This window comes from Microcaecilia unicolor, chromosome 3 (assembly GCF_901765095.1).
Source record: "Microcaecilia unicolor chromosome 3, aMicUni1.1, whole genome shotgun sequence".
Lineage (NCBI taxonomy): Eukaryota > Metazoa > Chordata > Amphibia > Gymnophiona > Siphonopidae > Microcaecilia > Microcaecilia unicolor.
The window spans coordinates 351,282,508-351,298,135 of NC_044033.1; the positions used below are offsets into that span (position 1 = coordinate 351,282,508).

The 15,628-nt window shown below is 48.4% G+C and overlaps 1 protein-coding gene across 1 annotated transcript in view; it reads right to left on the reverse strand.

The window, feature by feature from the left end:
* Positions 1 to 629: 629 nt before the first annotated feature.
* AIG1 (androgen induced 1) overlaps positions 630 to 15,628 on the reverse strand; it is a 241,340-nt gene continuing 226,341 nt past the window's right edge. Inside the window, exon 6 of the mRNA XM_030198497.1 lies at positions 630 to 1,662. Coding sequence (XP_030054357.1) covers positions 1,625 to 1,662 — 38 coding nt within the window. The 3' untranslated portion in view covers positions 630 to 1,624. The remainder of the gene's footprint in view (positions 1,663 to 15,628) is intronic.

A 15,628-nucleotide genomic window follows, 5' to 3' on the forward strand; every position in this document is an offset into this window, starting at 1 on the left:
TTGTCCTTTTTCATGGTCCAGTTTACACATCCATACAGTGTAATAGAAAAATCCACTGTCTGTATAATTCAAATCTTTGTAAGTAATGAAACATCACATGATTTGAAAATCTTCCCCAAACATAAAAGTACCTTAATTATATTCGGCCAGACAGTTAACAGGTATAGCTTCAAACATATCAGTTAGATGTTTAAGATATTCACATTTAGTGATCCAACCTAGATGTTCAGGATTGCTGAATATTAGAGAACTATGGTAGAGGCTGGCGGAATTTCAGTTTCGATTTTTGCACTCAAATTGGCCTGAAATTTGCATTTGGCCCTGTTTTGGTTTTGGCTGAAACTGAAAGTGCTATGTTCAGTGGCTCTCCTCCTCCCTCCCAAATTGGAGGAGTTCCCACTCCCTGCTCTCCCTCCCCCCCCACCAAACAGAAGTTCCCCTCCTGGACACATCTATATAACACCCTCTCAGGCCTGGTGGTCTAATGGCTAGTCGGGGCAGAAGTGATCCGCAAGTAGCTCCTGCCCATGCCAGCTGAGCAGTCAAAATGGCTGGTGTGACTTCCAGGGGCAATCTCATGAGACTGCTGCTGGAGGTAACAGCAGCCATTTTGAGATTGGAGACGGGCATATTTTAATCACAAAACAGAAAATAAAATTACTTTTTCTACCTTTGTTGCCTGATTATTTTATTTTTCTATTTTTGCTGGTCCAAGTTCGGGTTTCTGTTTTCCTCCATCTTGTCTTGTCGTTTTTCTCTGTCCTCCTTTTCCTTTCATATTTTTGCCTCTCTGTCCAGATTTGATTCATTCTTAAAATCCAGTATTCAATTTCCTTCTTTTTATTGCCTCTACCTACAGCTGTCAATCTTTCACTCATCCTGGCGTTCCTAGTCCCATTCCTCTTATTCCATTTCACTAAATCTATCCTGTTCCATCAAGTGTCTCCCTTCTTTCTCTCTTCCCCCCCCCCCCCCCCCCCCGCCCAATCCATCCAGCATCTCCTCTCTTTCTCTCCTGGTTAACTTCCTGTTCCAGGGCAGGGGACTGTCAGACTACGGCCCTGAGATCACTTTCAATATCACCGTTATCTGGATAGTGGCAACACTCTCCACCCTGCACTGATATTCAGTGCTGCTCACTACCCAAATAGCACTGAATATCTGTGATTTGTGGATATTTAAAACAAATGCCAACCGTAGAGTTTAAATACTGACCCAACAGAAACATAAGGATTGAAATAAAAAAAGAAATACCTAAACAGGAGGACGCTGATAATTTGCCAATTTAACTAGTACTATTGGAAATGTTTAATATAGCAAAAACATTCAGTAGATTTTCAGTTTCAAATGATGTGATGAAGCAGTACAATACAAATTAAGACTATTCTAAAGATGCCATTTAGTGCCAATCCTTGATAAATCACTGTTATTAGTGACAAAAAGTGCTGGAGAGATAGTCACTCAGGATAAGGTTACTGTTTAGCTAAACAACTGAACAGTTAAGATTCCCCTTTATAAAAATAAATGTATAGCCTTGCATGCTGTCCATATACTGGAAATTGTTTCCAGGGTATCAAGATGTCTTCAGTTAACAATATTATTCTTTCTTCGTTGAATGCACAATTTAGTCAACTTTATGCTTTTCTTGTCCATCCTCCACACCTGGAAATAAACACACAAATATATTATAGAAATATACAAAATGATGGCAAGATCCATCTAGTTGGAAAAATTTCCCTATTTTATTACAACAAATCCGATTTGATCTCTAGTTCTACCTTTGCTTCCCCACAACTAAGGATTGTTTATATTTATCACCATATTTGCTTTTACTGGGAGGCCACTGATCTTGTTTGCTTGCATTATTTTGTTTTTGCGTATTTGTTCCCCAACAATGCCAATTTTGAACCCTTGGATGGGAAGAATGAAGGGCCAAAGGGAAGATCAGGTTATAGAGGCATTCCAGTCTAGTCAATGCATACATTTTGCAATGTAAACTGCTGGTCAGGGTAAAGAATGATGTAATATATCCTCAAAGAGTATTTGACAGGTTCCAACAGAACATTTAATTTATCCAGGGTGATACTTAGTCCCCACTGAAAACTCTTATGGAGCCACATGATCAGCGAATGATACATACCTGTAGCAGGTGTTCTCCGAGAACAGCAGGCTGATTGTTCTCACGACTGGGTTGACGTCCACGGCAGCCCCCACCAACCGGAAGAAAACTTCGCGGGTGGTCCCGCACGCAGGGCACGCCCACCACGCATGCGCGGCCGTCTTCCCGCCCGTGCGCGACCGTTCCCGCTCAGTTGAATGACAAGCAAAGGAATGAGTAAAACGCAACTCCAAAGGGGAGGAGGGAGGGGAGGTGAGAACAATCAGCCTGCTGTCCTCGGAGAACACCTGCTACAGGTATGTATCATTCGCTTTCTCCGAGGACAAGCAGGCTGCTTGTTCTCACGACTCTCTCCTAGCTCTCAGGCTCACTCAAAACAAGAACCCAGGTCAATTTAACCTCGCAACGGCGAGGGCATAACAGAAATTGACCTATGAAGAACAACTAACTGAGACTGCAGCCTGAACAGAATAAATCGGGTCCTGGAGGGTGGAGTTGGATTCAAACCCCAAACAGATTCTGCAGCACCGACTGCCCGAACCAACTGTCGCGTCGGGTATCCTGCTGGAGGCAGTAATGTGAAGTGAATGTGTGGACCAAAGACCACGTCGCAGCCTTGCAAATCTCTTCAATAGTGGCTGACTTCAAGTGGGCCACTGACACTGCCATGGCTCTAACAGTATGAGCCGTGACATGACCCTCAAGAGCCAGCCCAGCCTGGGCGTAAGTGAAGGAAATGCAATCTGCTAGCCAATTGGAGATGGTGCGTTTCCCGACAGCGACCCCCTTCCTATTGGGGTCGAAAGAAACAAACAATTGGGCGGACTGTCTGTGGGGCTGTGTCCGCTCCAGATAGAAGGCCAACGCTCGCTTGCAGTCCAATGTGTGCAACTGACGTTCAGCAGGGCGGGTATGTGGTCTGGGAAAGAATGTTGGCAAGACAATTGACTGGTTAAGATGGAACTCCGACACCACCTTTGGCAGGAACTTAGGGTGAGTGCGGAGTACTACCCTGTTATGATGAAATTTGGTATAAGGAGCATGAGCTACCAGGGCTTGAAGCTCACTGACTCTACGAGCTGAAGTAACTGCCACCAAGAAAATGACCTTCCAGGTCAAGTACTTCAGATGGCATGAATTCAGTGGCTCAAAAGGAGGTTTCATCAGCTGGGTGAGGACGACGTTGAGATCCCATGACACTGCAGGAGGCTTGACAGGGGGCCTTGACAAAAGCAAGCCTCTCATGAATCGAACGACTAAAGGCTCTCCAGAGATGGCTTTACCCTCTACACGATGATGGTAAGCACTAATCGCACTAAGGTGATTCCTTACTGAGTTGGTCTTGAGACCAGACTCTGATAAGTGCAGAAGGTATTCAAGCAGGTTCTGTGCAGGACAAGAACGAGGTTCTAGGGCCTTGCTCTCACACCAAACATCAAACCTCCTCCACTTGAAAAAGTAACTCTTTTTAGTGGAATCCTTTCTAGAGGCAAGCAAGACGCGGGAGACACCCTCAGACAGACCCAACGAAGCAAAGTCTACGCCCTCAACATCCAGGCCATGAGAGCCAGAGACTGAAGGTTGGGGTGCAGAAGCGCTCCGTCGTTCTGCGAAATGAGAGTCGGAAAACACTCCAATCTCCACGGTTCTTCGGAGGACAACTCCAGAAGTAGAGGGAACCAGATCTGACGGGGCCAAAAAGACGCTATCAGAATCATGGTGCCGTGGTCTTGCTTGAGCTTCAGTAAGGTCTTCCCCACCAAAGGTATGGGAGGATAAGCATACAGGAGGCCGGTCCCCCAATGGAGGAGAAAGGCATCCAACGCCAGTCTGCCGTGTGCCTGTAGTATGGAACAGAAGAGGCAGCTTGTGGTTGGTCTGAGAGGCGAAAAGGTCCACCGAGGGAGTGCCCCACTCTCGGAAGATCTTGCGTACCACTCTGGAATGGAGCGACCACTCATGCGGTTGCATGACTCTGCTCAGTCTGTCGGCCAGACTGTTGTTTACGCCTGCCAGGTATGTGGCTTGGAGAAGCATGCCGAACTGGCAAGCCCAACGCCACATCCCGACGGCTTCCTGACACAGGGGGCGAGATCCGGTGCCCCCCTGCTTGTTGATGTAATACATTGCAACCTGATTGTCTGTCCGAATTTGGATGATTTGGTAGGACAGCCGATCTCTGAAGGCCTTCAGCGCGTTCCAGACCGCTCGGAGCTCCAGGAGGTTGATCTGAAGATCTTGTTCCTGGAGGGACCACAGTCCCTGGGTGTGGAGCCCATTGACATGAGCTCCCCACCCCAGGCGAGATGCATCCGTCGTCAGCACTTTCGAGGGCTGCGGAATTTGGAATGGACGTCCCAGGGTCAAATTGGTCCGAATGGTCCACCAGTGCAGCGAACTGCGGCAACTGATGGACAGGCGGATGACATCTACTAGATTCCCGGTAGCTTGACACCACTGGGAAGCTAGGGTCCATTGAGCAGGTCTCATGTGAAGGCGAGCCACGGGAGTCACATGAACCGTGGAGGCCATATGACCCAGGAGTCTCAACATCTGCCGAGCTGTGACCTGCTGAGACGCTCTGGTCTGAGAGGCAAGGGATAGAAGGTTCTGCGCCCTTGCTTCGGGAAGAAAGGCCTGAGCCGTCTGAGAATTCAGCAGCGCTCCTATGAATTCCAGAGATTGGACTGGCTGGAGATGGGACTTCGGGTAATTTATCACACACCCCAGCAGCTCCAGAAGGTGGATAGTGCACTGCATGGACCGAAGAGCTCCTGCCTCTGAGGTGCTCTTGACCAGCCAATCGTCGAGATACGGGAACATGTGCACTCCCAGCTTGCATAGATACGCCGCAACCACCACGAGACACTTCGTGAACACCCGTGGTGCAGAGGCGAGCCCAAAGGGCAGCACACAATACTGAAAGTGCCGTGTCCCCAGACGGAATCGGAGATACTGTCTGTGAGCTGGCAGTATCGGGATGTGAGTGTAAGCGTCCTTTAAATCCAGGGAACATAGCCAATCGTCTTTCTGAATCATTGGTAGAAGGGTGCCCAAGGAAAGCATCCTGAACATCTCTTTGACCAGATATTTGTTCAGGCCTCTCAGGTCTAGGATGGGGTGCATCCCCCCTGTTTTCTTTTCCACAAGGAAGTACCTGGAATAGAATCCCTGCCCTTCCTGCCCGGGTGGCACGGGCTCGACCGCATTGGCGCTGAGAAGGGCGGAGAGTTCCTCTGCAAGTACCTGCTTGTGATGGGAGCTGAAGGATTGGGCTCCCGGCGGGCAATTTGGTGGAGTGGAGACCAAATTCAGGGTGTATCCGCACCGCACTATTTGGAGAACCCACTGGTCGGAGCTTATAAGAGGCCACCTTTGGTGAAAAGCTTTCAACCTCCCTCCGACCGGCAGGTCGTCCGGTACGGGCACTTTGATGGCGGCTATGTTCCCATGGATCCAGTCAAAAGCCCGTCCCCTGCTTTTGCTGTGGAGGCGCAGGGGGCTGCTTAGGCGCACGCTGTTGACGGGAACGAGTGCGCTGGGATTGTCCCTGTGCCTGAGGAGGCCTTCGGGCCGGCTGGGTGTACCTACGCTTGTTGTAGGCGTAGGGTGCAGCCTGCCGGGCCCGGGAAAAACGTCCACCTGCAGAGGTGGATGCTTGTCGAGAGCAGTTTCCTGCTGGTGTAGTTGGTCCACTAACTGCTCGACCTTCTCGCCGAAAATGTTATCCCCCCGGCAAGGGACATCCGCCAGTCGCTGCTGGGTGCGGTTGTCCAGGTCAGAGGCACGCAGCCATGAGAGTCTGCGCATCACTATACCTTGGGCCGCAGCTCGAGATGCCACATCACAGGTGTCATATATACCCCTGGACAGGAACTTTCTGCATGCCTTCAGCTGATGACCACCTCCTGAAAAGGCCTGGACTGCTCCGGAGGGAGCTTGTCGACCAGGTCCACCAGTTGCCTCACATTGTTCCGCATGTGAATGCTCGTGTAGAGCTGGTATGACTGAATGCGGATCACGAGCATGGAAGATTGGTAGGCCTTCCTCCCAAACGAGTCCAGAGTGCGAGACTCCCGCCCCGGGGGCGCCAAGGCGGTATTCCTCGAACTCCGTGCTCTCTTGAGAGCAGAGTCCACGACCGCCGAGTCATGAGGCAATTGAGGCCGCATCAACTCTGGGTCAGAGTGGATCCTGTATTGGGACTCCGCTTTCTTGGGGATGGTGGGGTTAGATAATGGCTTCAGCCAGTTCCGAAGCAGTGTCTCTTTGAGGACATTGTGCAACGGCACCGTGGAAGACTCTCTAGGTGGTGATGGATAGTCGAGGACTTCGAGCATCTCCGCCCTCGGCTCATCCACAGTAACCACGGGAAAGGGAATGCAAATAGACATATCCCTGACAAAGGAGGCAAAGGAGAGGCTCTCAGGGGGCGAGAGCTTCCTCTCCGGTGAAGGAGTGGGGTCGGAGGAAAGGCCCACAGACTCCTCTGAGGAGAAATATCTGGGGTCCTTCTCCTCCCCCCACGAGGCCTCCTCTTCCTCGGTGTCGGACATGAGCTCTTGCAGCTCAGACCTCAACCGGGCCCGTCTCGACTGCGAGGAACCACGTCCTCGATGATGGCGTTGAGCGGTGGACTCCCGCGCCGGCGGGGATGAAGCTCCCTCCATTGACGGGGACTCCACCTGCGTGGCGGTCGACATCGGTGCCGCAAGCGGCGTCGGAGGCCTCGGCACCGGGCTAGAGGAGGAAAGTTTATTTGTACCCCGCGCTTTCCCACTCATGGCAGGCTCAATGCGGCTTAGGTACTTATTTGTACCTGGGGCAATGGAGGGTTAAGTGACTTGCCCAGAGTCACAAGGAGCTGCCTGTGCCTGCAGTGGGAATTGAACCCAGTTCCCCAGGACCAAAGTCCACCACTCTAACCACTAGGCCACTCCTAGCACACCGGCGCCTCTATCAACGGCGCCGGAGGCGCAAGCACCCCCGGTACCGGCAGAGCCTGGCGCATCAGCCCTTCCAGAATCCCCGGAAGGATGGCTCGGAGCCACTCGTCAAGGCCCGCTGTCAGGAAAGGCAGGGGGGCCGGTGTGGGTGTCGGAAGCTGCTTGGGTCCAGGAGACGGTACCGAAGTACCTGCGGACTGACGCAGCGACACCTCTTCAACCGAGGGGGAACGCTCCTCTCGGCACTGCCGCTTTCTGGGCGTCGAGTCCTCCCTCGAGGTGCCGGAGCTGGCAGTCCCGTGCGCCGTGGGCGACCGATGACGGTGCTTCTTTGGTTTCTTTCGATGCCCATCATCGGCGCTCGGCGGCAGAGACTAAGAGGAGGTAGAACCCTCCGGCCTCGAGAAATCGGATCCGACAGGGTTCGGTCCCGATGGCCCTGGGTAGAGGGAGTGGCCGGGGCCGACTGCCCACGCGGCCGCTCACCCCCGCCGTCACTGGCAGTCCGGCGGGCCAATGGTACCTGTACTCCTGGGGTCGGTGCCAGAGTCGGCATCAATTTCGTCGACATTGGTACTGGTACCGAAGATCCGGCCGTCGACACCGATGCCGTCGAAGTCGACGTCGAAGGGCCGGCGCAAGTTCCGAAAAGACGGTCCCGAAGAACTTGCCTCGCCACCTGTGTCTGTTTCCTTAAGCTGAGACACAAGGTGCACGTCTTGGAATTATGCTTCGGGCCGAGGCACTGGAGGCACCAAGCGTGGGTATCGGTTTGCGAGATCTGCCGGCCGCACCGACCACACTTTTTGAATCCGCTCGGGACCTTCGAGGACATCGACAGAAAAATCACGTCGGCGAAGTCAAAGTCGTCGATGGTGGCGGTGAAAAGCACACCCGAAAAGAAAACGACCGCGCAGCCACAAGGCCGCAATGAAGCACCCTCGCGGCTAAGAACAACGAGGACACTTTTCTTTTTTTTTTAAACGATAGAAAAGAAATACGCGAACGTGTACGCAAAGAGAAAAAAGCCGCGGCTAGGCCGCAATCCGGTTTCCGGGGCTGACAGAGAGAGAGACGATAACACATCTCTCTCCAGCACGGAATAGAAAAAACTGAGCGGGAACGGTCGCGCACGGGTGGGAAGACGGCCGCGCATGCGCGGTGGGCGTGCCCTGCGTGCGGGACCGCCCGCGAAGTTTTCTTCCGGTTGGTGGGGGCTGCCGTGGACGTCAACCCAGTCGTGAGAACAAGCAGCCTGCTTGTCCTCGGAGAACAATAGTGACTGTTTGTGGCTGGATTCATGCCACACTGCTTTGGTTTAATAGTCACACATCCACCTACTGATGAAAGAAGATGACAAATAAGTTTTCATTGTCACTTTTGGCCTCCCTGGTACTAGATTTCTGCCACATTAAAGAGAGACTTGTCAAGGGGGGGGGGGGGGACGAATGGCAGTGCGTGGGGCCATTGCTAATTTCTGGAAACACGTGGATACTCTGGCAATTCATGTTTGGAAAGAAAGTTTGGCATTTATGTGTTCAATTAGAGAAGTTAACCGATCTCAGGCATCAATGATTTTGTGAAGATGCTGGAAATCAAATACACTAGCGTATAACTTTAGAAAAGGAGACTACAATAAAATGAGAACGGTGAAAAAAAGCCTGAAGGGAGCAGCTGAAAGGGTAAAAAACTTGAATCAGGCGTGGATGCTGTTCAAAAACACCATCCTAGAAGTACAGGGCAAATATATTCCGCATATTACAAAAAGAGGAAAAAAGACCTAACGTCAGCCGGCATGGCTAAACAGTAAGGTAAAGGAAGCTATTAGAGCCAAAAAACAATCCTTCAGAAAATGGAGAAGGGAACCGACTTCAGACAATAAGATAAAACATAAGGAATGTCAAGCCAAATGCAAAAAGGAGATAAGGAGGGCTAAGAAGGACTTTGAAAAAAAGTTAGCGTTAGGAGTAAAAACACATAGCAAAATTTTTTTTTAGGTATATTAAAAGCAGGAAGCTGGCTAAAGAATCGGTAGGACCACTGGATGACTGTGGTGTTAAAGCGGCGATCAGGGAAGACAAAGCCATAGCGGAGAAATTAAATGAATTCTTTGCTTCAGTTTTCACTAAGGAGGATTTGGGAGGGATACCGGGGCTGGAAAAGGTATTTGCAGCAGACGAGTCAGAAAGACTAAATGATTTCTCTGTAAACTTGGAGGGTGTAATGGGGCAGTTCTGCAAACTGAAAAGTAGTAAATCACCAGGACCGGATGGTATTCATCCCAGAGTATTAATAGAGCTGAAAAATGAACTTGTGGAGCTACTGGTAGTAATATGCAATTTATCCCTAAAATCAGGTGTGATACCAGAAGATTGGAGGGTGGCCAATGTAATGCCGATTTTTAAAAAGGGTTCCAGAGGAGATCTGGGAAATTACAGACCGGTGAGTCTGACGTCGGCGCCGGGAAAAATGGTGGAAGCAATTATTAAGTCCATTGATCATTATTAAATTTTGGGGTTTTGCCAGGTTCTTGGGGCCTGGATTAGCCGCTGTCGGAGACAGAGTGCTGGGCTTGATGGACCTTTGGTCTTTTCCCAGCGTGGCAGTGCTTATGTACTTATGGAGAGTTATTGGGGGGAAGAGCAGGGGTGCTGGGAGTAGGGGGAAGGGAGGGGGAGTTGTTGAGGGTGGGCGAATTTGCATTTGTTGTATAGGAGCTTGAAAATTTGTTTCAGTTGTCTGTATCACTGCATTGTTATATTTTTACTGGAAAACAAAATAAAACATTTAAAATTAAAAAAAGATTTCTGTTAGATTGTTCACAGAATCTCACTAATATCTCCTAATAGGAAGTCAAAATGCTGATGGATGCCCAGGAACCACAATAAATGTCTGGTGAATATTGCTTACTTATCTCCTGTAGGTTCACAGCTCTACATTTTTGTGCTACATGCTTACAGGTAGCATTTCAACTAATTGGGATTCTCCATTAGCAGATTTTAAATCTCCTTTCTATTTATAAGATGGTGCAGGTTCACTACTAAATTGCATTCATAAGTGCTAGTTCTCTAACCTGCTTATAATCGAACGAGAAAAATGCCCAAGTTCCGACCTAAATCGGGAGATGGACGTTTATCTCACAAAAACGAATAAAGCGGTATAATCGAAAGCCGAATTTTGGACGTTTTCAACTGCACTCCGTCGCGGATGCGGACAAAGTTGATGGGGGCGTGTCAGAGGTGTGGCGAAGGCGGAACTGGGGCGTGGTTATCTGCCAAACAGAGATGGGCGCATTTCACCGATAATGGGAAAAAAGTATGCGTTTTTAGCTAGAATTTAGGACACTTTTCCTGGACCCTGTTTTTTCACGAATAAGGCCCCAAAAAGTGCCCTAAATGACCAGATGACCACTGGAGGGAATCGGGGATGACCTCCCCTGACTCCCCCAGTGGTCACTAACCCCCTCCCACCACAAAAAATGAAGTTTCACAACTTTTTATTTTCACCCTCAAATGTCATACCCAGCTCCCTGACAGCAGTATGCAGGTCACTGGAGGAGTTGTTATGGGGTGCAGTGGACTTCAGGCAGGTGGACCCAGGCCCATCCCCCCTACCTGTTACAATTGTGCTGCTTAATGCTTATTAGTCGTCCAACCCCCCCAAACCCACTGTACCCACATGTAGGTGCCCCCCTTCACCCCTTAGGGCTATAGTAATGGTGTAGACTTGTGGGCAGTGGGTTTTGAGGGGGATTTGGGGGGCTCAACACACAAGGGAAGGGTGCTATGCACCTGGGAGCTCTTTTACCTTTTTTTTTGGTTTTGTAAAAGTGCCCCCTAGGGTGCCCGGTTGATGTCCTGGCATGTGAGGGGGACCAGTGCACTACGAATCCTGGCCCCCTCCCACGAACAAATGCCTTGGATATTCGTTTTTGAGCTGGGCGCTTTCATTTTCCATTATCGCTGAAAAACAAAAACGCCCAGCTCACACATTGTTGAATAAAACATGGACGTCTATTTTTTCCCAAAATACGGTTCGGTCCACCCCTTCACGGACCCGTTCTTGGAGATAAACGCCCATGAAGATTAGGCGTTTTCGTTCAATTATGCCCCTCTAAATGTGCACTGGGTGCTAGAGTACCTCTGATAGTCTTAGGAGCCAGAACTGTGGATGCCATGGGTGCTGAGCACCCCCGATATTGAACAAACTCCTTCATTATGTTCCAGGAGGGGTAATTTGTTTAAACAGTTGGCTCCTATGATTTCAATACTTATTAACCCTTGATAATTGACAAATATTTTACAGTCATTATCAGAGCTATATGCATAATCATCTTGGATATACTTAGGAGAGCACCAGTAAAACAGCTCAATTAGAAGAGATGAATATTAGACAAAAGTCTAATGACTGGGAAATGGCAGAATGATACATTTAATGATACTAGATTTCATTTATATTCCGCTATTATCTAGGGCGAAGTACAAACATACATAATAATAAAAATATATAAAAACAAAATCATATACTAACCAACTATAGGTACCATACAGATCAACAAAGAGACACAACCTCATATCAGTTTCCACTTTCAATCAAGCCAGAGATCTTAGTTACTGCAACCTATTAAACTGCCTGTGCTAACAAATGCTGCTTCAATAATTTTTTAAACACTGCAAAGTTCTTCTGCTTCCTGTGGGGGGATGGTGACTTGTTCCATTCAACAGGTCCAGCCATAGAATAAATCCTCCTCCTTGTTATTCAAGCTAAAAAAAACTAAAACTCTGACACTTCCAGAATACAGGAAGCCTCTGAACAAAGCGCTTGTGTCGGTCTGTACCAATGCAGATAGTCAGTCAAATACTGAGACGACTCCAGGTACAAGCTGTGATGAACCCAAGTCAACAGCCTAAAATAATCTCCTCTGACAAGGGTAACCATTGCAATTTTGTATGAAAAGGAGATATATTGGGGGTGTGGGTTTATTTTGGAACAAAAATCTGTAATATCATGGACAAATGCATTTCGGCTGAAACTTAATGCAGAGAAAACCCAATGCCTCTCAGCATAACAAGAACAAATTCACCGCCATCAACACACCAAATCTAAATCTTCCAATCTCGGACAACCTAAAGATTCTCGGAGTTACCATCGATCGACATCTAACACTCGAAAACCACGCGAAAAACACAACCAAGAATATGTTCCACTCCATGTGGAAATTAAAAAGAGTAAGACCTTTCTTCCCAAGGACTGTCTTCTGAAACCTGGTACAATCAATGGTGCTTAGTCATCTAGACTACTGCAATGCACTCTATGCCGGCTGTAAAGAGCAAATAATCAAAAAACTTCAGACAGCCCAGAACACTGCAGCTAGACTCATATTCAGTAAAACAAAATACGAAAGTGCTAAACCCTTACGAGAAAAACTACACTGGCTCCCACTCAAAGAACGCATCACGTTCAAAATAAGCTCCCAGTTCACAAGATCATTCACGGAGATGCGCCAGCCTACATGTCAGACCTGATAGATTTACCACCCAAGAATGCCAAAAGATCATCCCGCACATTCCTTAATCTGCACTTTCCTAACTACAAAGGTCTGAAATACAAACTAACACACACGTCAAACTTCACCTACTTGAGTACACAGATATGGAACGCATTGCCACGTAACAAAAACGACTTACGAATTAATGAACTTCCGCAAACTATTGAAGACCCATCTCTTCAACAAGGCATACCACAAAGATCTACCAATGTGAATATACATAACTCCTCCACATATATTCAGAACTATCTCAAAATATCTGCTTGTTCTCTACTATCGTGCTTTATCTTTTTCATGTTCCCAAGATCCTTCTGCAACACTAATTGTATATTTTCTAATATATGTTCACTATTCATGACTATTGTAAGCCACATTGAGCCTGCAAAGAGGTGGGAAAATGTGGGATACAAATGCAATAAATAAATAAATATATAACACAATTGGGCACTATAAATGAGCCGCTTGTTAATTTTTGACAGCTCTTGCGAGCCGGTTGTTGTTTGGGGCGAGCTGGCTCCATTACAGAGGTAAGCATGGCAGGAGGGCACCATGCTTACCTCCCCTCCCGCTCCCAAACATGTGCAGCGATTTTCCTTCGCCCCCCCACCGTCCCCTCCTGCTCCCATCCATCTTGTTTAGTACCTCTCCGTTGATGACGTCAGAAGGCGGTACTAAGGGCACGAACGAACTCATCGAAGCAAGCAGGGAGGGAAGGCTGGAGACGCAGCAGGGCTTAAATAAGGCGGTGCTTCAACAGAGAGGTACTAAACAAGATGGATGGGAGCGGGAGGGGACGGTGGGGGGCGAAGGAAAATCGCTGCACATGTTTGGGAGTGGGAGGGGAGGGCAGGGGAGGGAGGAGAATTGCTGGGCAGGGATGGGTAGAGGGGGGCAGGGGAGAGAAGCCAATTGCTGGGCAGGGATGGGTAGAGGGGGGCAGGGGAGAGAAGCCAATTGCTGGGCATGGAGGGCAGGGGAGAGAAGCCAATTGCTGGGCATGAATGGATAGAGGGAGGCAGGGGAGAGAAGAGAATTGCTGGGCATGGATGGGTAGGGGGGCAGGGGAGAGAAGACAATTGCTGGGTATGGATGGATAGAGGGAGGCAGGGGAGAGAGGAGAGTTTCAGGACATGGATGGAGGGGAGGGCAAGAAAAATTCTGGACATGGATGGAGGGGAGGGAAGGGACAAGGGAGAGAGAAGAAATGCTGGACACGGAGGGAAGGAGATTAGATGAGGGAAAAGGAAGTGAGAAGAGAAACCGCACATGGATGAAGAAAATAGGCAGAAGCTGGATCCACTGTATAGTCAAGTCTGCGGAGGAACAGAAATGAAAAAGAAAGAAATAAATGGAAAGGAAGCCCTGGAAACGGAGTCAAGGGAACAGACAGAGAGCAGCAGAATCAGATGGCCAGCATGATCAGAGAAACAAAGTAACCAGACAACAAAGGTAGAAAAAAAATGTTTATTTTCATTATAGTGTTTGGAATATGTCCACTTTGAGAATCAGGTGCTGAACGTTAAAAGTATATTTATTTACTTATTTATGGCATTTTATCCCATATTAAACATGAATTAGATTGGAACCTGGGATCATTTAATTTTTTTTCCCTGGAGAGAGTAATCCCTTGCCCCCCCCCCCCCCCCGGCTATAGCCAGCTATGCAATTTTGGGGGGGCGCAGAAGTGGACGGGGTGGCGCAGAGATGGATGGGGGGTGCAGAGGTGGATGGGGGGGGGGGCGCCGAGGTGGACCGGGGAGAGAGCCTGTTGTTAAAAATTTACCAGCACACCACTGCTACCAGTTCAACCCAGTAAACAAACAGGCAGAAACAGCAAAAAAATACTAACCTGAGGTAAAATAGATGGAAACAAACTCTGGGAAGAGGTTACATCAAAACTTCTGGGAAGAGATTATATTGAAACTACACTATGACACAAACCTTACACCAACAGACCTCCTTACCAACTGGAACTCCATGCTAGACAAAATAGCACCGCTAATAGAAAAGGAAGACTCCAGGACAGTCATCAACCCCGGTTCACAAATGAACTACACCTGCAAAAGAAATCATGCAGACAACTGGAACGCACCTGGTTGAAAACATAGGCTAATCGAGACAAAGACCTGTGGAGATCCTAAATAAGGATATACAAGGAAATGATCAGAACTAAGAACAGGAAGTACTACTCACAGAAGATTCAAGAAAACAGCAACTCCTCACACATACTCTTCCGACTTGTAAAAACCCTTTCAAACCTGCCACACATAAAGGGGAAAAAATAATCTAAGCCCAGACAAATTTGCCACACACTTCAAGGAAAAGGTGGATAAGCTAGTAAAATTCATAGTAACATAGCAGATGACGGCAGAAAAAGACCTGCACGGTCCATCCAGTCTGCCCAACAAGATAAACTCATATGTGCTACTTTTTGTGTATACCTTACCTTGATTTGTATCTGTCTTTTTCAGGGCACAGACCATAGAAGTCTGCCCAGCACTAGCCCCGCCTCCCAACCACCAGCCCCGCCTCCCACCACCGGCTCTGCCACCCAATCTCGGCTAAGCTCCTGAGGATCCATTCCTTCTGCACAGGATTCCTTTATGTTTATCCCACACATGTTTGAATTCCGTTACCGTTTTCATCTCCACCACCTCCCGCGGGAGGGCATTCCAAGCATCCACCACTCTCTCCATTAAAAATACTTCCTGACATTTTTCTTGAGTCTGCCCCCCTTCAATCTCATTTCGTGTCCTCTAGTTCTACCGCCTTCCCATCTCCGGAAAAGGTTTGTTTGCGGATTTATACCTTTCAAATATTTGAACGTCTGTATCATATCACCCCTGTTTCTCCTTTGCTCCAGGGTATACATGTTCAGGTCAGCAAGTCTCTCCTCATACGTCTTGTAACGCAAATCCCATACCATTCTCGTAGCTTTTCTTTGCACCGCTTCAATTCTTTTTACATCCTTAGCAAGATACGGCCTCCAAAACTGAACACAATAGTCCAGGTGGG